Here is a 23561-nt window from a genome sequence, read left to right as displayed (position 1 = left end):
AGTACTTTATCATAAGGAAAAGGAAAGATCAGGTGCTGTCATACATAGCTTCTCTCTCACAGACACACACATACCCCCCTAGTTCCATGGTACACAAGTTCAGGAATGCCCAGAGCTCTGTTGTACACACACACACACACGCACGCACGCACGCACCCACACACACCACACATACACACACACACACACACACATCACACATGCACCCACACACACCACACAAACCACACATACATACACACACACACACACACACACACACACCACACACACACCACACACACACACACACGCACTTCTACTTCCATGGTACTGCTACCTACCTGATTTACAAGCTCAGGAATGCCCAGAGCTCTGTCAATCTCTTCCAGGCCTGTGGCATCTGTGTTGCTCAAGAGTGTGTGCAGCTGGTCCAACAATGCTCTTTCATCACTCTGGCCTTCTAGGTTAGAAGGCGGCCCAAGGAGATCATCCAGGGAATTCCTAAGAATTGGCCTAAAAAGAGACATGTAATCAACTAACGGTGCTTTTCCTCTGGAAAAAAAGCAAAGTAACCCCACACAGTATTTTTAACATGCAATAACTCAAATGATACAAGTATCAATTATAAACTAAGAGAACAGCAGAGTAGAACAAGTGCCATCAATTTACATTCAAGACCCATCATTCTAAGCCTCACCAGGTCATCTTCAACCACCACCTCCTAGCTCACAACTTCCAGCCCCACCACCAAAACGTAACTGCTAGATATTAGAGGACAGCAGAGATTTGGCAGGGGCAGGGAGAAGGATGGGAGGAATGAAGAGGGCAGTGTTTTTAAGATCCTACTAGAACAGAAGTGACAGTTAGGATACTTGCAGGTTGGAAAAATCAAAAAAAGAATGAGAAAAAAGGGAGACATGCTGAACTGAGTCTGGGGATCTACCAAAATAACTTGGTTTCATACATGGCCCACAGAGCTCACGTACTGACAAACCCCACACACCCACAGCAATGCCACAGTTCTCTGACATTACAGGAGCATGGAGCTAGACAATATATCCAGCCTCAGAAAAATTCTGTGATGAAACTATTTGCTCTCTACTGAGCAGAGAAACAACCAAGCCAATAAACTCATGTAATTACACTCCCATCTTTTCAACAGATCAATTCGCTTTCATTTGTTTAATTTATTGTAGAACTCAAGTTAGAGCTGACACTGACAGGTGGCCTCTTTCATGCAAATGAGTTACTGGCCAAGCTAAAAAGTGAAATACAGGCACAATCCACAAAAACAGAAGAGTGCTTTATTTTACTTCCACCTTCATCCCTGAAATGTTTTAAACAATTTTAAAAAAGAATTATCCAATCTTTAATAATGAACTTTGCAGAAAAGCAAGGCTCACCCTCCGAGCACCATTTAGCTTGTCAAACTAGTGCCAGCTTATCCCCTCCGCGTGGCAGAGGACTGTTACATTATGAGACAACTGTGGCACGTGGCAGCTCCAAGCACGACCACTCAGTCCTGGTGGCTGACAGTACAGCGCTGTCTCTTCTCTCTCCAGTCACCACCGCCGCCTGCTGGCTCGGCATTATTTTACACACAGGTGGCAATGAGTACCTCATTCATAGAGAGTTTTTCTCATTCTCTTCCAGGTTTGTTCCTATGCTCTAACCCTCTTCTGGATAATCCAATGTTTCCATTCTCTATAGAGCCACTTAATAAAGCCCCACCTATTTTGGGTCCCATGAGGGCCTTGTTCCATGGACAACATGCCATCTGGCCAGGAACCAGGTTGGTTTGATGGTGCTGCTTGGCCATAAGGACTGACCCCCATCCCCATGGGAATCTCACCAGGCCCTGGGGGAGCAAAAAAAAAAAGGTGGGTGGGGTAAATGTTCAAATAAGTCAATGGCAAAAGTTGGCCTAAAACATCCAGTTTTCTTTTCTTCTGAAGGGGCTACTTACGCATCTGAAGCATCTGTGGTGGCGGCGGCTGCTGCTGCTGCGTCACTGGTCTCGCACCTGGGACGCTATTGGACCGAAGTGGCATGGTGGGCATCGAGCCGCCCATGGCAGGTCTGGGTAAAGAAGCGTTATAATCAGTTCCTGGTCTCCCCATGGCATTTGAATTCACGGGTTCCATGCGGCTGGCCTTGGAGCTCGGTAAGCCCCAGTCTCCTGAGGAAGGCGCCTGATTCACAGTCACATTTCTGTTTGGCCCACCTGAAACAGAAATGATGAGGTATTTTCCATATTGGAAAGAAATTCTTACGTCATACAGGTGCAATCATTAAGACACATGATCCTTGACAAAAAAGTGCTTTGTCATTCTCAGATTAGGGCTGGCCAACAATTTCTGACAGGCCCCCCCCCAGGCATACCTTCGCTATACTGTGGCCTATACTGCCATTTTTACAAACTGCCATAGGTCTATGGCAACCCTGCGTTGTCAGATGATGGTTACCATATTTTAGCAATAACATGTTTTTAAATTAAGTACATTCTTTTTTGATATGGTTCATGAGTTTCTAACAGCAAGTATACTGATGTGATTTGCCATTCTCTCCTCTAGTAGATCACGTTTTGTCAGAACTCTCTGCTACGACCTGTCCATATGGGGTGGCCCTACACAGCATGGCTCATAGCTTCATTTCAAAAAGACATATGACACCAAAAGATGAGTCCCGCAGGTCTGAAGGTGTCCAGGATGCTCCTGGGGAAGAGTGGAGGACAGCTACTAACAGCCCCAGAAAGAATGAAGCGGTTGGGCCAAAATGAAAACAACACTCAGCTGTGGATGTGTCTGATGATGAAAGTAAAATCCGATGCAGTATAGAACAGTACTGCATAGGAACCTGGAATATTAGGGTACACGAATCAAGGTAAACTGGATATAGTCGAGCAGGAGATGACAAGAATAAACATCGACATCTTAGGAAACAGTGAACTAAAGTGGACGGGAATGGCGTATTTAGATGACCATTGTATCTACTGCTGTGGGCAAGAATCCCACAGAAGGAATGGAGTAGTCCTCATAATCAACGAAAGAGTCTAAAATGCAGTACTTGGGTGCAACCTCAAAAATGACAGAATGATCTCAGTTTGTTTCCAAGGCAAGCCATTCAACATCACAGCAATTCAAATATACGCCCCTACCACCAAGGTCGAAAAAGCTGAAATTGATCAGTTCTATGAAGACCTAGAAGACCTCCTAGAACTAACACCAAAAAAAGATAGTCTATTCATCACTGGGGATTGGAATGCAAAAGTAGGAAGTCAAGAGATATCTGGAGTAACGGGCAAGTTTGGCCTTGGAGAACAAAATGAAGCAAGGCAAAGGCTAACTGAATTCTGCCAAGAGAATGCACTTGTCATAGCAAACATCCTTTTTCAACAACAAAAGAGATGACTTCACACATGGACATCACTAAATGGTCAATATCAAAATCAAGTTGATTACATTCTTTGCAGCCAAAGATGGAGAAGCTGTATACAGTCAGCAAAAACAAGACATGGAGCTGACTGTGGCTCGGATCATCAAACTTCTCATATCAAAATTCAGGCTTAAACTAAAGAAAGCGGGAATAACCACTAGGCCAGCCAGGCAGAACTTAAGTCAACTCCCCTATGAATATAAAGTGGAGTAATGAATAAGACTCCAGGCATTAGATCTAGCTAACGGCGTGCCTGGAGACCTATGGACAGAGGCCCATGATACTGTACAGGAGACAGCAAACAGAACCGTCCCAAAGAAAAGGAGAAGCAAGAAGGCAACATGGTCATCTGAGGAGGCCTTACAAACAGCTGAAGAAAGAGGAGAAATGAAAAGCAAGGGAGAAAGGGAAAGGCACATCCAACTAAATGAAGAGTTCCAAAGAGTAGAGCAGAGAGACAAGATGGCCTTCTTCAATGGACAGCACATAAAACGAGAAGGAAACAAAAGGAGAAAGACTAGACACCTCTTCAGGAAAACTGGAAACATCAAGGGAACGTTTTGCCCAAAGACAGGCACAATAAAGAACAGAAATGGCAGACACCTAGTAGACACGGAAGAGATAGAGATGAAAAGAATACAGAGAAGAACCATAAAAAGATCTTAATGAACCAGATTACTATGATGGTGTGGTCAGTTACCCAGAACCAGACGTTCTCGAGACTGAACTCAAGTAGGCCTTAGGAATCTTGCTGTTAATAAACCTAGCAGATGCAATGGAATTCCAGTAGAGCTATTCAAAACCCTGAAGGATCATGCCATCAAGGTGTTACATTCAATATGTCAGCAAATCTGGAAGACCCAGCAGCAGCCACAGGACTGGAAAAGGTCAATCCTCATCCCAACTCCCAAGAAGGGTAGTACTAAAGAATGTGCTAATCACCGGACAATTGCGCTCATCTCCCATGCTAGTAAGGTCAAGGTTAAAATTTTGCATGCTAGGCTTCTGCATTATGCTAACCAAGAACTTCTAGAAGTCCAAGCTGGGTAGAAAAGGAAGAAGAACCAGAGATCAGACTGCCAACATTTGCTGGATCATAGAGAAAGCTAGGGAATTCCAGAAAAACATCTATCTCTGTTTCAATGACTAAGCTAAAGCCTTTGTGTAGATCATAACAAACCATGGAAAGCTCTTAAAGGATGGAAACACCAGACTATCGTATCTGTCTCCTGAGAAACCTGTATGCAGGTCAAGAAGCAACTGTTAGAACCCTGTATGGAACAAGTGATTGGCTCAAGATTAAGAAAGGAGCACAACAGCACTGTCTGCTGTCACCCTGTCTGTTTAACCTATATGCTGAGCAAATCATGGGAAACGCTGGGCTGGATAAGTTACAAGCTGGAATCAAGATAGGCGGGAAAAACATCAACAACCTCAGATATGCGGATGATACCACTCTGATGGCAGAAAGCGAAAAGACTCTTGATGATGGTAAAGGAGGAGAGTGAAAGAGCCAGCTTAGAACTAAATATTAAAAAGACTAAGATCATGGCATCTGGCCCCATTACCTCAAGGCAAACAGAAGGGGAAAAGGCAGAAGCAGTGACAAATTTCCTCTTCTTGAGATCCAAAAATCACTGCAGGTGGTGACTGAAGTCATGAAATAAGAAGACAGCTGCTTCTTGGCAGGAAAGCTATGACAAACCTAGACAGTGTGTTGAAAAGCAGAGACATTACTCTGCTGACAAAGGTCCATACAGTCAAGGCTATGGTCTTCCCAGTGGTCACATACGGTTGTAAGAGCTGGACCATAAAGAAGGCAGAACGCCAAAGAACTGATGCCTTTGACTGTATTGCTGGAGAAGACTCCTGAAAGTCCCTTGGAGAGCAAGGAGATCAAACCAGTCAATCTTAAGGGAAATCAACCCTGAACGCTCATTGGAAGGACTGATGCTGAAGCTGAAGCTGAAGCTCCAGTATTTTGGTCATCTGATGTGCATAGCCAACTCATTGGAAAAGTCCCTGATGCTGGGAAAGACTGAGGGCAGAAGGAGAAGAGGGCAGCATCAGAGGATGAGATGGCTGGATGGCATTACCAATGCAACAGACATGAACTTGGGCCAACTTGGGGAGATGGTGAAGGACAGGGAGGCCTGCCATGCTACAGTCTATGGGGTTGCAAAGAGTTAGACACAAACACCAACATTCTTTTTAGACATAACACTTAAGAGACTGCAGTATAGGCTTCCCTGGTGACTCAATGGTAAAGAGTCCACCTGCCAATTCAGGAGGATCCCTGGTGTAATCCCTGGTCCCACATGCCGGGAAGATCCCACATGCCTTGAAACAGCTAAGTCCATAGGCCACAACTACTGAGTCTGTGCGCTAGAGCCTAGGAGCTGTTAAGCACTGAAGTCCATGTATCTAGAGTCTGTGCACCGCCACAGCTGAAGCCACCACTGTGAGAAGCCCACACACCACAATAGAGACTAGTGCCCATTCGCCAAAGCCAGAGATAAGTCCACACAGCAACGAAGACCTGGCACAGCCAAAACTATACAATTTTTTTTTTTTTTTAAAGAGCGAGACTACAGTATAATGCAACCTAACTATTATACACTGGGAAATCAAAAAATTCACAACTCACTTTATTGTTAAGACTCCATGTCCCCAGTGCAGGGGACATAGGTTCAATACCTGGTTGTGGAACTAAAATTCCACATGCCACATGGCAAGGCCAAAAATAAAGAAAACAAAATGTCTTGGACAGAAAGCCTCCTCGAGAGTTTAAATCACCAAGACGCAGAATAAGTGAAGGATGCTCATGAAAGAAACATGCTCCTGTTATTCAAAAATCTATTTAACTCTATTTGAGTGGCTATAAGTATTTTAAATTTGCTTTTCCCAAAAGAAATTTAAATTAGACCCTGATGCTGGGAAAAACTGAAGGCAGGAAGAGAAGGGGATGACAGAGGATGAGATGGCTGGATGGCATCACTGACGCAATGGACATGAGTTTGAGCAAGCTCTAGGAGTTGGTGATGGACAGGAAAACCTGGTATGCTGTAGTCCATGGGGTCACAAGGAGTCAGACACAACTGAGCAACTGAACTGAGCTGATATTAATTAGAAATAACATACCCATATTTGAGCCATAATTTTCCTGATTATCCATCATTCTTGGATTGCCGCCCAGCATGGGTTGCTTTGTTAACATGGGGAAAGCACCAATATTCTTTACTGGAGGACTTGAGCCAACGGAAACAGGACTGTCTAGAGACACTGCCCGGTTATACGGAGGACGGACAGACTGCACAGACTGCGGACTCCTCAAACCTGTTAAAAACACAGAAGCATGATACATAAGTATATTCTGATGGTGCAGTACATAATTAAGTACAAAACATAAATACCAATACCACCCACCCAAGAATATCTTTCTTCCCAAAATGAACACTGTCTTCTTTTACAAAATAAACACTCAGCACCAAAAGAAATTCAAAAGAATAAAGAAAATTGGCCTCCTATTTCAAATAAAGTAAGAAAACAAGGGTCCTGGTGTTGGCTGAAGTATTGGGCACTTTTCTACAGCCTGACATGGTTATTCTCATTCAGCTTCACTTTATATTAAATAGTAAAGATTTTACCAATGTTTCAAGGTTCTGGAAGTTCCTCAGTATTCATACTTAAAGTTTAAAATTTTACATTTAAATGTAACCAGATAAGTTGCTTCTAGTCAAATAAGGACTATAATTCCAATCTATTAGATTGATCTAACTATCTATGCATTACAGTTGAGGAAACAGTGCCATTAAAAATGAATAGCCACCTTTCCAGATAATTGTGGGATTACTCTTTTTCAATTGATACATATAAGATATCCTTGTTACACTGATGAATCCAGAAGTACTTAGCTACAGGCGAAAAGTTAGGTGAAACCAGCAAACACCAAAGTAAATTAGTATCAAAGGACAGGTTTTGATTTGCTTTTTAATCTGATTCTCTGTGGCCAAGACAAATAAAGGTACTAGTAGGGACCTAGTACCTACGACTCACCTGTAGCAACCAAAGAATGTTTTCCTATAAGCTCCGTGATTGCTGGCCTCATGTTAGTTAGAAATAGGAAACTGTACAAAAAGCTTTTTAAAGCATCTATGTTATAAATTAGTAAAAAAAAAACCAAGGCAGAGTACATGTTTTAAAGTTGGATCCTAGTCTTAATGTAAGAGTACCCACAGGTGTGCAAGAAAGTTCAAATGGCAGCAAGAATAAAATCTAGTTCTTTCTTACCCAGAGAATTAGCTCCTTGAAACATTTGTGGCTTAGTTCCCAGGTTACTACCACTTGTGGATATGGAATTATTGTAGAAGTCAGAATTAGTCAGATCACCAAGAATAGCATCTAGATTATCCAAGTCTCCGGATCCCTGAAAATATTTTTTTTAATTAACCTGTGTTCATTACAAGATACAGAGGTATAAACATATTCATCAGAAGAAATGAAATGGGAACTAGTAAAATACAATAGTTACCCTAAATGGTAACGCCCAACGTAGAGGCTGGCTGATTATGACTACCCCTACACTTCTAAATGTAAAAAATGACAGAGATAAATCGATAGGCTTGGAAATGCTTTCAAAGGGGCATTTTAAAGTTTACTCTAGATATTTAATTCTCAAACTAAAGGATATTTTCCAGCAAACATTAGTCAGAATCATGAGCTGACAGCAACGTCTGCTGCTACACATACTTCTGAAAACACATACGATTAAGACAACATAAAGACAAGCTGATGTTCAACAAATTCATGGCTATGCTTTATAAAGGGTGTTTGATCAGTACATTTGGGAAACACTAAAAAATTAAACAGACATCCTAACAGTAGAACTTCTCCAAGACATAATTTTCTCAGGTGCATATTAACGTCTCTGGGCAATGTTTGTACAGAATGTGATCATGTACATGAAACTTGATTTTAGGTAAAAATCAAAATTGTCTTCCTTAATTCAGAAGGATTTTTCCCCATTTCTTCTATACACTTACTGACCTAATGTGCTCATTCCAACAAAAACCTTCATGAAAAATTTCAAATTGGCGGCTAATGAGGTGAAGTCACATTTGAAAGTGTACACATCTGATATTTCTAAATTACATAATATACTTTACTGCTGCTCAGAAGAGTTACCCAAAAAGTGACAGTTTCAGATTAACTTCCATTAAATAAACCTAAAACACAAAGTAAGAATTTGTGTATAACCCACTGCCTTTAAAACACAGAAAAGATGAAATACAAGGATCAAGCTGGAACATACAGAAGACAAGTTACCTCTTCATTTGTTTCTGTCTTAACTTTAGCATCTTTCTCTTGACTCGAGCTCGGAGCGGTGGAGCTGCTGCACTGACTCATTTTACTGTCCACACCTTCCACTTTGGGCTGGAGCTCTTTGGCGAGTGTGTCACTAGGATCGTCCCTGTCCAGCAGATACCTAAGCAGAGCGTTACTTTCCTTTTTCTTAGGACTGAGTTGCTCCTGCTTGACGTTTCCTTCTACACAAGACGTCGTACTGCTAGTGTCTTTCCCAGTGGCTTCGGCGGTAATCTTGGCTACTTCTGCTGGTGAATTTCCATTCTGGAGCAACTTGTGCAAAATCCGGTGCTTCTCTTGCAGCAGCGACCCGTGCATGTTGGATGTGGAGGATACACCTCCGGAGGTGGAAGAGGAGACGCCAGAGGGGCTGGTGACACTAATGGAAGAGTCCTTACAACCTGAGTCCAGGGGGGAGTTGGTCAAGGAGGCATGACCCCGGTCATCAGAAGAACAGGTGAGTAACTGCAGCAACTTTTTGTGACCTTTGCTTTCCAGAGGAGCCCGCTGATTCTCAGACCCTTCCACACTGCTCTCCTTACTTTCTTTGTCGTTAATGTGATCTCTGCTATTTGACTGACACATTGAACTCTCCACTGGATTCTGGTCGCAATACAAGCCTATGGGACTCTTGGAATCCTGACTGTTCACTTTACTTGGTTGAGTTATATTCATATTGGGAGAATTATCCAATTTGGGACCTGGCGAAGACAGTGTAGATAAAAGAGAAGTCCCCACGCCCTCACTGATAGCTTGAAGGGCACTCAGAGAGCTGCTAGAAAAGCTGTGACTCACGGCATTGCCAGAAGATCCCATGGGAGAGTGCACACCTGGATTTGGAAAAAAAAAGTCAGGAAAAGAAATAAACGATCATATGCTATAACAAACACCACTTGCCAGTTGGAAGTTTCTATTTTAAAACAAATCAACAACAATTACAGCGGCATGGAAAGAGAAGAATTGCTAAAAAATAAAACAAAATGCAACACAAATACCTGCGACAGGAGAAAACTGGTGTGAGGCCATCTTTGGACTCCCTCGATTACGGGGAGAAATCATGATATTCTGCTGGCTGGAGCTGAGACCAGGGCTCCCGTGTGGAGGGCTACTCATGTTGAGACCGTAGGTACTGTTCTGATAGGAAGATGGTGACTGCATGCCTGGCCCGGGGTTCATAGAGGCTATGCTACCGGAAGCCCCATACCTGGCTCCACTCATCTGCCCCGCAGTGCCAGGATCAGTTACACCGTAAGTCCTGCTGCTCAGCATCGGTAAGCCTGGGTTTGGTGACATACTCATGCCACCTACTGAACTGTTGCATCCAGCTGCTGGAGGCCTAATGCCTTGTCCAACAGGATTCGGGTTTGGTCTATACCCATTCTGTTCCCTGCAAAGAAACAGAACATCAAAGTTCTACTAAAAAATTACAGGCATGGGGACTCCCCTCGTAGACCAATGATGAAGAATCTGCCTTCCAGTGCAGGTGAAGCCAGTTCAACCTGCGGCTGGGGAACTAAGAGCCCCCATGGCATGGGGCTACCAAGCCTGTACGCAGCAACTACTGAGCCCACGAGCCACAACTAAGGCCCAAAACAGCCAAATGAATTAAAATTTTTTAATTACAGGCATGTGTTAAAAGCCTGAGTCTCATTAAAAAAAAAAAAAAAAAAAAAAAGATGAAGAGTCCCAGAAACTTAACTTCTTGAGCATCATTCCAATACCTAGTGACCATAACAATCTAAATATTGATCAGTCATTAATCTAATAACATACATTTTAATAAGCCACAGAATCTAAACAAGTGACACCATGAGAGCACCATAAAGGACCCAAAGTTACGTTAGCTGGAATCTCAATGGGGCTTTTTCCTATGCAATTCTCTGCAATTCCCCTATACTGAGGGGTTAACCTGGAGGTGCCTACAAATTACTCAAAATAATTTATGGGTTAATATCCTCCTGCTTCTTCATGTGTTGCTCATTTACTGTTAGCAATAGTAACAGTAACCATTTCTTCTTGAAGTCTACCTCCAAATTTTAAATTCCATTCTTAAAAGTAATGTAATGTATCATTAGAAATGAAAAGTAACACAGATAGTCAGATTTTATTCTTTTACCCATTAGCCTTCCTATCCTCCAGCTTTCCCAGGAATTAATTACTTAATGAACAAATCCTCACTCTCACATAGAAATGTAACCTTAAAAAAATAAACAGCATACTACAGGAATCTAAGTGCACTTGAGCAAACCCAACAGCCTATTTTCCTCATTAATTTTTCTCCCTTTTTACATTAACAATAAAGCATCTTGAGAATACTGCTGCATTTAACATGAGAACTCACAGTAATCAACCATTACCTCTGAAGAAAGTGGGTTGAGACAAAGCCATGACGGTCATTTGTTACAGGATTTCGGAAGAGTTTGCTTTTTGTTTGTGCAGTCACTATAGTGCCATCAGCCAAAGAGAATCGATACAGTGGGGTTTCTGCATGGCCATGGATATAAGCTGTTGGGGAAAATATCCTATTAGTCGCAAATACAATTGGCGAAACACACACATACAGGGGACAAAAGAAAGTAAACATGCAAGTCCAACATCCTCAAAATCCAGCAAAAGGCTGAATCTCACCAAAATTAGGAACAGGCTAAAATAACAATGTTCAACAACCATTTTCCGCCCCTGCACAGACAAAAACAACTACTGTCACACACACACACACACACACACACACACACACACTCTTAAGGCTCTACACACACACACACACACACACACTTAAGGCTCTACACACACACACACACACACACACACTCTCTCTCTCTCTCTCTCTCTCTCTCTCTCTCTCTCTCACTCACTCACTCACTCACTCTCTTAAGGCTCTACAGTACCCAACTGCTACTGCTAAGTCACTTCAGTCATGTCCGACTCTGTGTGACCCCATAGACGGCAGCCCACCAGGCTCCCTCGTCCCTGGGATTCTCCAGGCAAGAACACTGGAGTGGGTTGCCATTTCCTTCTCCAATGCATTAAAGTGAAAAGTGAAAGTGAAGTTGCTCAGTCGTGTCCGACTCCTAGCGACCCCAGCAGCCTACCAGGCTCCTCTGTCCATGGGATTTTCCAGGCAAGAGCACTGGAGTGGGATGCCACTGCCACCCAAACATGATGACAAATGAGATAAAGAATCAACCTCCAAATTCCTTACCTTCTTGATAGTGACGTTTCTGGGACCATGACTGCCCATCATTAAGACTAAAAAATCTCTGGATACACCTTCGGATTATGTCTTCAAAGCCAGGTCTCATGGAGGATCTCAATGAATTGGTGTCTATAGTAATAACTTTCCCTATTAAACAGAAAATTGCCACTGTGTTTAATTTCATCATTGTGCCTTATTTAACTACAATGGCTTTCATTCTTTACTCTCATAGGCAAAAGGGCAGACCAAAATTAAAATTCATGCTCAGGTCAAGAATTACTCCCAGCAATTCTCATTAAATTACCCAAATTTTTGAAAAGTGTTTATGAAAAATGAGTTTGAAGTTACAGAAAATACTGGCTTCTGATGTGAAATGCAATTTGGAGAGAAAGCCAGGTACCTCTACCTTTTTTTGTTGTTAATTTATTTGAGGGGTTTGAAATGTCAAACACACCCAACTCAAATGCCTACGGTTTTAGTGCATCTCTCTCAGGGTTGTATAACAAACACCAGAAACAATCCATGCAAAGTATTCACGACAGTGGGCGTGGGCACACACAACAGGCTGTAAAAAGTCAACTTATAAAAATTTCCAAAGTGAACAAAATGCACACACATGCACAGCTTCTACCTGAAAGATCGTGTCTAGTGATAAAGCTCTCAGGACTTGATGGGAATGCTCTTTCTCCAGTGGTAATGCGGCGTGCCACACAGATCATACAGGACTGCAAGTCTACGACAGAAAAGTTAACCTTTGATGCATCTATTTAATAGGCAAGTAAGAACGTGGGATTCAGTGGGAAGAATTAAACAAGTTTGGCTGCTACTGCCTGATAAAACATCATGGGCAAGTGATGGCTCTCACCTTCCCCTTCCTCCATCATAGCCCGCGGCTGGGACAGGGCAAAGCACTGCATCGTCTCATATCTCTGGCGCATTTCAGGACTGGTGTTTATGTCTTCCAGAATGTCATGTGGTATTTTCATCAACATACGGCAGTTAAATGTATGGCTTTTTTGTCTCTGGGTCTCATTTGTCCAGGTAACTCCATTAACTTTAGGAAACAAATAGAAAGGAGTTTTGTGAAGGCTGGCAATTCAGTCTATGACTATTATCAAGAATTTAAGCTATAAATCAACTATTTGCCAATAAGAAAAAAAGAATTTGAGCTGTATGTATTTTCTCATTATACATCTTCCACAGTACAATACATTTCAAAGAGACAATATTAAAAAAAAAAAGAGAGAGAGACAATATATAAAACACTGGAATAACTTCAATTTCAAATTCAACAGGTATCTCACATATTTTGTAACTCACTGTATATCTTAGACCCATGAAATATATACCAAATTTTAAATTCATATTTGAAAATTTTGCTATTTACAGCTTTCCCTGTTCTACAGAGTCATCACTTGACTTTCAAAAGTATATTCAACTTTCTAAGAAATGATTAAGAAAAAAAAATTTTTAACTTATGTGGAAAATATACTTTAAAAACTTACCTGTAGATTTTGGTAAGTTTTTAAGAAAATCCTTTCTATCTTCTTCATGCAATATATTGTAGACACTTGTATTAACCAGGTCCTCTTGCTTATATTGCAGGTACTGGGTGACATTCTCTGACACAAATACAATGTTTCCTTCACGATTCACCACAAATAGGAAGCCGTCCAATGCCTGAAGTGGGATATGTTAACACTGGCTATTATGGACTGAACTGTATCCCCTCCCCAACCACAATTCGTATGTTGAAGTCCTAAAGCTCAATGTGACTCTATCTGGAGATAGGGCCTTTTAGGAGGTAATTAAAGTTAAGTGAGGTCATAAGAGTAGGGCTCTAATCCAACAGGACTAGTGTTCTTATGAGAAGAGAGACAGACACGAGAAATGCACACACCCAGAGAAAAGGCCACGTGAAGACACAAGGAGAAGGCAGCCATCTACAAGTCAAGGAGAGAGGTCTCAGGAGAAACCGAGACTGCCAACACCTTGATCTTGGGCTTCCAGCCTCCAGAACTGTAAAAAATAAATTTCTATTGTTTAAGCCACTCAGCCTGTGGCATTTTGTTATGGCAGCCTTAGTACTAAAGAGAATTTGAAAAAAACTACTGATTTAACAACTATCAGCTATCATGTCTATTAACATTAGCAACATCAATAAAGGGTTGGCACCCCACTCCAGTACTCTTGCCTGGAGAATCCCATGGATGGAGGAGCCTGGTAGGCTGCAGTCCATGGGGTCACTAAAAGTCAGACACCGAGCAATTTTACTTCACTTTTCACTTTTATGCACTGGAGAAGGAAATGGCAACCCACTGTAGTATTCTTGCCTAAAGAATCCCAGGGACAGAGGAGCCTGTTGGGCTGCCATCTGTGGGGTCGCACAGAGTCGGACACGACTGATGTGACTTAGCAGCAGTAGCAGCAGCAGGAAAAATACAGATGATTTGAAAAGATGACAGCAAAGACGAAATTTGAATTAATTTATAATCTAATTTTTGAAGAATTACTTCTTCAAAGGAGTTTTTAAAAATTAAAAGAAAAAAAAAGTCACCCTGAATGCTTCCCCCCTTTCCATTTGGTATCAAGTCAAACTATAGGAACTAGAGCACTCTGTAGTGAGAATTTACAAAGAGGAACTGAACTCATACACTAAAAAGTAGTTGGAACAAACCAACTGGAACAAAATTATCTGATAAGTGAGCTTTAACAAAGGGCTTCTAGCCATCACTTAAAGTAAGAGAAATCTTCTGTAAAGTACAACAGGTTAACTAGATCTATTAAAGACAACTACTTACAAAAAATATCTAAAGTCTTAAAAATTCCTCCAAAATATGAAATTATAGCGCCATACTATCAGTTATGGAAAAATGCACCAAAAAAGTCAATTAAAAAAAAAATGCCCAAATGCATAGCAGGGGTAGGTACATAGGACCTCATGAGTTACATATATTTTAAACCTAAGAACATTTTATAATCATATTCAGAATACTGAGTTCTATCTCATGAAAAGAAACATTTTCTTTTTGCTCTCATATCCTACCCAAAATTTTATCTTTTTTTTTTTTAATTCAACACCACTTACTTTAGAACTAAAACCTTGTACTTGCCTGAAGTAAGAGTGGTCCTAAGGAGTCTTTATCAATAACTCCTTGTCCTGTGGAAGATACATCAGCTTTCTGAACATCATCATCACTGGAAATAGCTTTTCCTGAAAAGACATAAGGCAGTACTACAAATAGCATATGTATCAGTTACAGTCTAAATGCACGTTCACACTGTTCCCAGAACAAAGAGGCACACAGACCGATGCGCATGTGCGTGTAGACAATGCTTTCTGATAAGAAAATGATGCTACAATTTTTAAGGGTTAAAATTAAACTTCTGAGTTACCCAGGAGCGCAGAAGATACTCTAGATTTTCTTTCCCTACTAAAAGCACTATTTCACTGCTTCCTGAAAGGGAACTAACAAATAACAGGGTGAGCAGCCTTGGCCTTCTTCCAGTTCTGGTGACTATGTCCTGAGGTGAGGTGAAGTCACTCAGTCGTGTCCAACTCTTTGCAACCCTATGGACTGTAGCCTACCAGGCTCCTCCCTCCATGGGATTCTCCAGGCAACAGTACTGGAGTGGGTTGCCATTTCCTTCTCCAGGGGATCTTCCTGACCCAGGGATCGAACCCAGGCCTCCCGCATTCCAGGCTGGTCCACTAGTCAAACTAACCTAACTATCGAGCCCCACAGGGGATACTAGCCCTCAAGGAATAGCAGTTCCCATCTAAGCAACAACGGAGCAAAAGACAAATGTGAACCCAGTTAACAAGTTCCTGCTAAAAGACCTGAGTGTTTTCATACTTTGTATTACCTTGCTCTTTTATTTGACGTATCTGTCTTACTGTTTCTTTTAAAATTGCACATTTATCTGGTTTGACATTGAAATTGTCAATATCACTAAGATTAGCAGATATTAGTTCAGCCAATTCTTCAATATATTTACTCTCCTGCTCCCGTCTCCACTTTTCACCACTGCAGGCAAGGCTGGAAATGGGGGAAAAACACCATAAATATATCAGTCACAAACGAGCTTTGAGCAGAATCAGTACCTACACAATACTATTACATCCATATACTAGCAAAGTAAATTCAACCCACAGAGACTCCCAAAACAATGTCTTGGAGACCTAGTATAATACAGCTGAAATCTGTGCAAACCTAAATTCAAGTCCACCTGTTGTTAGCCTGGTGGCCTTAGTCAGTTAGCTTCACTTCATCCTCTGGAAAATGGGGATAGTCTTTACCACAAAGAGACAGTAAAACTAACAAATAATTAAACAGCAATAACTACTTATTAATAATAAGGTCTCATGAATTATATTGATGATTTTTTGTAGTATTTTTTTATTTAAATTTTATTGTTTTAATTTACAATACTGTATTGGTTTTGCCATACATTGACATGAATCCACCACAGGTGTACATGAGTTCCCAACCCTGAACCCCCCTCCCAATAAGATTGTTTTTTATTTTGCAACCCTGAGAGTGAAATTTAAGTGATACTGACCTTGGCAAATACGAAAAAAGCTATGAAGTATCACTGCGTAAAATGCAGTATTTCATTTCTATTTTTTAAACTTCTAACTTCACTCAGGAAAAGAATGATAAAACCTCACAAATGCCAAAATATCAACTTATAACATGTTCTTAAAGGATACTAAAGATTCTTACTTGTAACAATCTTATCTTACTTGTAATAATCTTATCTATTTGTAACTCCTACATCCTCCATTGAGAAATGCTTCTTACAGTGTCACAGTTAGTATATATTTGAACACATAAACAACAAAAAATCTAACCAGAGAAAGCAAATAACAGAAAGCTGAAATGTTATCTTCAAACCAAACAAATAAAGACAAGGGGAGGTGATCTTGGTGAAGTATCAGAAAATAAATTGCTTACCCTTGCCCTGGAGGATCACATGGCAACTTGCGTTTTCGTGAATCAGGGGCCAGTGGATCCAAAGCGTTTTCTCCTAACCCACTCATCGTGAATATACATTAGCAACTAAGAGAGAATAATAAGATAAAAAACACTGTAAAATATCCATGACTCTAATAAAAGCATAACATGCTTGAATGGCTGCACTTTGTAATTCAGGACTACTTTCCTTAAATGGCTGGATAAGTCTCAATATTCTTTACAGTACACAACTGTTCTGAAGACCTCAAGAGTTTATACTCCACTAATTAGACAGAATGTCCAACCCTGCGACAAACGTTTCTCAAGACCAAGTAATGTGTATACTGAATATCTCACAAGGAACAAGGCATCTTTTTCATATCTAATAAGAAAAAGAGACCGTCAACTCTCCAATTGAAAAATACTAAATTATACTTATATACAAATAAGTCTATCTGGCCAACTGGTAAAAAGTCTTTGAATGATAAATCTCAAAATTATTTTCAAGCTATTTTCAAAGTAGTGGCTTTTTTCCTGTAGACCATTTCTTTAGCATTCATCATCCAATGTGTTTTTCTTCCACTACTTAAAAATAAGCTGAGACTCCGTAAATAATATGTAAGCTCCAATACATTCTGCTTACAAAGTAGATGTATAACAAGAAAAATCCAGGTGGGAGGATTTTTACAAGATCCACAGAGCAACAACTATTTTAATATTAACTGGTGGAAAGGAAATATGCCTTGATTAAAGTTGCATTGATAAAAACAATGTATTTTTAAAAATAAGTTATTTTTAAAATACCTTAAAAAATAGGTATTCCTAAAAAAAAAAAAAGGGTATTTCTTGTTGGAAAAAGAAATACTCAGTAGCTCATAATTTTAGCACATTTAACTTATATGCAGAGTACATCATAAGAAATGCTGGGCTGGATGAAGCACAAGCTGGAATCAAGATTTCCGGGAGAAATATCAATAACCTCAGATATGCAGATGACACCATCCTTATGGTAGAAAGGGAAGAAGAACTAAGGAGCCTCTTGATGGAAGTGAAAAAGGAGTGAAAAAGTTGGCTTAAAACTAAACATTCAGAAAACTAAGACCATGGCATCCAGTGCCATCACTTCATGGCAAATAGATGGAGAAATAGTGGAAACAGTGGCTGACTTTATTTTTCTGGGCTCCAAAATAACTGCAGATGGTGACTGCAGCTATGAAATTAAAAACACTTACTCCTTGGAAGGAAAGTTATGATCAATCTAGATAGCAAATTAAAAAGCAGAGACATTACTTTGTCACCAAAGTCCATCTAGTCAAGGCTATGGTTCTTCCTGTGGTCATGTATGGATGTGAGAGTTGGACTATAAAGAAAGCTAAGCACAGAAGAATTAATGCTTTTGAACTGTGGTGTTGGAGAAGACTCTTGAGAGTCCCTTGGACTACAAGGAGATCCAACCAGTCCATCCTAAAGGAGATCAGTCCTGGGTGTTCACTGGAAGGACTGATGTTGAAGCTGAAACTCCAATATTTTGGCCACTTGATGCAAAGAGCTGATTCATTTGAAAAGAGCCTGATGTTGGGTAAGATTGAAGGCAGGAGGAGAAGGGGGCGACAGCAGATGAGATGGTTAGATGGCATCACCGACTCAATGGACATGAGTTTGGGTAAACTCCAGGAGTTGGTGATGGACAGGGAGGCCTGGCGTGCTGCAGTTCATGGGGTCGCAAAGAGTCGGACACGACTGAGCGACTGAACTGAACTGAACTAAGCCTTCACTCAACAAGAAATTTATTTGTCCTAAACTCTTGTTTATGAAGACGCTGTTATAAAGAATTCCAAGACAACAGAGAAGCTCAAACATGCCAAACTACTTTTTCTTAATTTGTTAAAACACATCTTGCATTCTATCCACAGTTTGAGACCTACACAGAAGGACATAAACTTCCACTAGGTGGCACAATCCTGCCAGGAAGAGAGACAAATCAACAGAGAAGCAAAATTTCACACAAGAAACTTAAAATATTCAGCTTCAGAAAAAAACAAAATCAGAGTTTTAGATTACATTATCATCTTTACAGACGTCCTAGGTATGAGTTAAACACTATCAAAATTTATTCTACCAATAATTTTGATTAAAAAAACATAATGGCTGAATAGCTGTTATGTTTCAAGAACTTGGTGTTTTTTCCTCACAACATAAGTTAAAATAAAGGAGAGAAAAGAACTTAAATAATGGCCCAACATTATGATTTTACAGGGTAACCAGATCCCACAATGCCACAATACTATATTCTTCAAAAATGACAATGTCATAAAAGACAAAGTCTTTAAGTATTCTAGATTAAAGAAAGCTAAAGAGAAACAATAATTCAATGCAATATTTGATCCTATATTGAATCCTGCGCTCTAGACAGGGAAAATGCTATACATTATTAGATCTACTGACAATTTAGAATATGGACAACGGATAACAGTATTTTACCAATGTTAAATTTACTGAAGTTGATTTCTGTCCTGTGGTTATTTAAGAAACTATCCCTATTCTTAGTATTTAGGACAAAAAGGCCATTATGTACACAAAGGACCCTCCAATGGTTGGAGGGAGGGTTTACATACTTATAAGTGAGTGAGTGACAGAGAAAGGAACAGGAGAAGAGGGAGAAAGGGAGGGGAAGAAGAGCCTAGAAAGGAGGCTAGCAAACTGTTGACACTGGGTGAATCTCAGTTGGGCAAAAATTTTTTAATTCTTTGTACTATTCTTTTTCTTGCAACTTTAAGTTTAAAATTATTTCATAATAAAGTTAAATGCATGTTCAGCTTTGACTTCCAATTTTCATATTTTAAGAAAGTGATTCCTTAAAGAACAGAAATAGAGTAACTAGCTATATCTCAATACAATTACCTTTATATTTTTGTTTCGTTCACAGGTTACTTTTAAACTGTGTGGCCAACCATCCAGTGAATAATAGCATTTATTTTAAAAATATAATTTAAAAAAATTATACTCCAAATTTTAGATATTATTTCCTTATTTTGATGTTAAACACAAGCTGAATCCTCAAAATTAACAAACTCTTTAGTGAATAACAGCATTTCTTTAACTTGAAAGACATAATTTATTCTATATTCTTTGTACTATTTCCTAACTTTGCTGTTACACATAAGCTGGATCTCCAGTAGAGCTTAAGGTGCCTAGCATGTAACAGGTGATCAGTAAGTATGCCTCAAAAAGTACTGAGTAAATGGAACATTCAACACCTGCAGTCGTATTTTAGATTTTCCTCCATTCTGATCTACAAAAAAGTTTAAGATTAAACTTTCTAAATTGTTGCTTGTTTGGCCGATATAGGATGTTACCAAAATGAATTTTTAGAGACAATAATTATATCAATAGAGACTCAAAACCATGAAAATCTTAGTATGAAAGAAGTCAGTAACCACAACTATCATGTAAACTACACAGGTGCACATATCATTCATGTAAAGACAATGTTTATGTACATATAAAAGAAACCTAAATATTTCAACTGTATCCAAATACGGGCTTCCCTAGTGGCTCAGACAGTAAGGAATCTGCCTGCAATGCAGGAGACCAGGGTTTGATCCCTGGGTCAGGAAGACACCCTGGCGAAGCAAACTGCAACCCACTCCAGTACTCTTGCTTGAAGAATTCCATGGACAGAGGAGCCTGTCCATGAGGGTCGTGAAGAGTCCACCACAACTGAGGAACTATGTCCAAATACACACGTGGCTCTCCTTCTCTTGATCTAACAGAACAACAAGCTATAACATGTATATGACTGCAGTCTACCTATTACTGAGTTTACTCTTTCACAGAGTCCCATGATCTCTAGTAACATAGATAATTATCCAAAAATGTACCAGTGCACGATTCTAATTTAAAACCACAGTACTGGTGTTTATTCAAACATGAAGGTATAACTATTTAAGATATAAAATAATTTTCAAATTTCATTTTTTAGAAACAAGACTGACAGATTTTTTTTTCTAGCTCTTACTTAGAGATAAACATTGGTACTACCTTCACTATACAGTGCCTAAAAGACCACATGATACACAAGTCTGAATGACAAAATACTGTATAACAAAAAAATCAAAGCAGAATAAATGTATCTTTAAATGTCACCCAACTAAAGAGAATGTTCAACATGAGAAGTAACAAACAGAAGTATTTCAGTCCCAAAAAACAAGTTTCCACATATTCAATAATACAATAATTCCTAAAAACAGATGACTACAACAAACTCTTCATGCACCATTTCCTATTCGTTTGGTATTAATCTTATTTATGAACACAAAAAACTATAAAAAGCCTTTATTTTACTTGCCAGGCCTGTTGTCTACCTCTCACTGGTGGAGCCACACTCAGACTGGATTTACCTGGGGGGACAGAGTGTCTAGCTTTGTAAGTTACTCCTTCCGTGGCATACGCAGCATATACACACTAGCTCTAGACCATCTTCAGTCTCTCACCAAGAATTAGGGTGGGAGGGGGAAACGGAACATGCACCAGGCCCACGAGTAGATTAATTTCTGCTCCCCAGGAAAGTTAAGAAACACAGATCAGTAACGGTACAGCCTACATTTTTACATCTTAAATTATAGCCCATCTAGTCTGAGGAATATACAGAGTTGGTAAAATCCATATTCAAAGGGGAAATAATACAGCAGAAGTGTTTCCCAGCACCTCTCACATCGGGACAGTCTATTGATACTGAAGGTGAAGTCGCTCAGTCGTGTACGACTCTTTGCGACCCCGTGGACTGTAACCTACTAGACTTCTCCGTCCGTGGGATTCTCCAGGCAAGATACTGAGCTCCTTCTAAATTCTGATCCCTGACAGATAAGACTATCATCCACACAGCTGAGCTGAAAAGAAATCAGGACCACAAAACATACCTGCCCTACTCCCACACAACCTGCACTCTTATCCAACAGTGAGGTTCATAGTATGTTTTGAAGTTGTGAATGTAGATGTTCCCCAGCTGCCAGTTAAACTGGAGTAACACCTCAACCACACTTCCAGGTAGAATACAACCCAATCACAGAAGGCTTTTCACATCCCTGACACTACAGTAATGAAAGACTAGAGCAAAACACTTTTCATTGAATCAGATTCAAAGGCCCAAAATGTATTCTATCTTTCAATGTAAACTCAACTGTCTAGATCCTTGAGTCATTTTTACAATTATTTTCCTTATATGAAATGTTTCTACTTAAAAGTTCTATGCTATACTACTTAAATACATTAATATGACAGTGTACACTTTAAAATGACATTTAAGCAAAATATTCTATGCAACTATTTCAATACAGAATACTAGAAACTTATAATAACTTTCAATGTTCTCAAAATATAATGTTACCTATTTCTGTATTATTTGGAAAAGTCATAAGTAGATTCATGATAAATCAGATTTAAAACAAGCAAAAATCTTGCAGCAACTGGATAAAATTCCTCTATAAATACTACAGGCCTTTCTATACAATACAACCAAGCTGTGGTACAGGTTTAAGTTTATATACACAGAGTACAACAAACTGGTAGAAAAGGAACGTTCTTTAAAAGCAACAAAGAATTGTATCTGCCAGCTCAAAAGCCACAAAAACAATGACATGTGGCTTAGTAGCATTACTATCTTTCCTTTTGGTTATTCACAGTTAAGACAGGAGGGAAAAACTTGATTATGTAGAACAAACTATCCAGACGGTCAAAGATACAGGAAGTACTCCATGTCCAAAAGGAAGCAGTGTCAATCAACAATGCTAGTATCCATTAGGTGAGCAAGAAGTTATTGGGGCGGGGGGCGGGCGGCACCTAAGAAAAGCCACGACAAGCCAAAACGTAAGGAGGTAAAGTGAAACTGAGGTAAAGTCGCCCAGTTGTGTCCAACTCTTTGCGACCCCATGGACTATACAGTCCATGGAAATCTCCAGGTCACAATACTGGAGTGGGTAGCCTTTCCCTTCTCCAGGGGATCTTTGCAAACCAGGGATCGAACCCAGGTCTCCCACACTGCAGACGGATTCTTTACCAGCTGAGCCACCAGGGAGGCCCAAGGAGGTACATTACCCAGTAAATCTCCAATGGGATAGAGACCAACTAAAATATTTCATTTTCCTAAATCAATAAGGGAGGAGGAAGGAAACATAACTTTTGTGGCAGTACAATGCTAGGCATATCACATATTTGGTATAATTTCTCACAATTCTCCAAAGTATGTATTACTCCCATTTTATAGATAAAATAGCATCTAGATCACAGATACTAGATGGCAGAGCTGGGATTATAATATTTTTAGAATTTTATAATCAAAAAAAATATGTATCAGATGGTCCTTGGGCATTTCATCCCTCACTCCAAAAAAAATTTAACCAATCACACTGTTGAATCACACCATCTCTGCTAACAAGTTAACTGGAGAATTTCTCAGCTCATCAGTAAGAACACTGAGAAGCTGTTACATGAGGGTTTAAGGACATGCAGTATTAGGGTCAGAGGCAATGAGGTGCTCCAGCTCAGCAGGTACTAATGCTGCTATTTCCCTCAAGCCTCTAAAAATCAACCACTATTCTTCAGTCACCAAATATATGGCCCTCTACTAA

General features: G+C 40.0%; 1 protein-coding gene across 14 annotated transcripts in view; it reads right to left on the bottom strand.

Moving 5' to 3' along the window:
* NCOA3 (nuclear receptor coactivator 3) overlaps positions 1-23561 on the bottom strand; it is a 127695-nt gene that overhangs the window by 14533 nt on the left and 89601 nt on the right. For all 14 annotated transcript variants that reach the window (XM_042230238.1, XM_042230239.1, XM_060397813.1 and 11 more), the window contains 15 exons: positions 16936-17040; positions 15845-16017; positions 15091-15191; positions 13483-13657; positions 12843-13031; positions 12609-12710; positions 11984-12124; positions 11139-11286; positions 9777-10168; positions 8743-9611; positions 7708-7843; positions 6559-6753; positions 1949-2206; positions 1714-1840; positions 324-495 (listed from right to left, as the gene is read on the bottom strand). In XM_042230238.1, the coding sequence (XP_042086172.1) occupies positions 324-495; positions 1714-1840; positions 1949-2206; positions 6559-6753; positions 7708-7843; positions 8743-9611; positions 9777-10168; positions 11139-11286; positions 11984-12124; positions 12609-12710; positions 12843-13031; positions 13483-13657; positions 15091-15191; positions 15845-16017; positions 16936-17021 (3264 nt within the window). In that variant the 5' untranslated portion in view covers positions 17022-17040. The remainder of the gene's footprint in view (positions 1-323; positions 496-1713; positions 1841-1948; positions 2207-6558; positions 6754-7707; positions 7844-8742; positions 9612-9776; positions 10169-11138; positions 11287-11983; positions 12125-12608; positions 12711-12842; positions 13032-13482; positions 13658-15090; positions 15192-15844; positions 16018-16935; positions 17041-23561) is intronic.

Source organism: Ovis aries, chromosome 13 (genome assembly GCF_016772045.2).
Source record: "Ovis aries strain OAR_USU_Benz2616 breed Rambouillet chromosome 13, ARS-UI_Ramb_v3.0, whole genome shotgun sequence".
Classification (NCBI taxonomy): Eukaryota; Metazoa; Chordata; class Mammalia; order Artiodactyla; family Bovidae; genus Ovis; species Ovis aries.
This window is presented reverse-complemented; position numbering and strand designations above follow the sequence as displayed.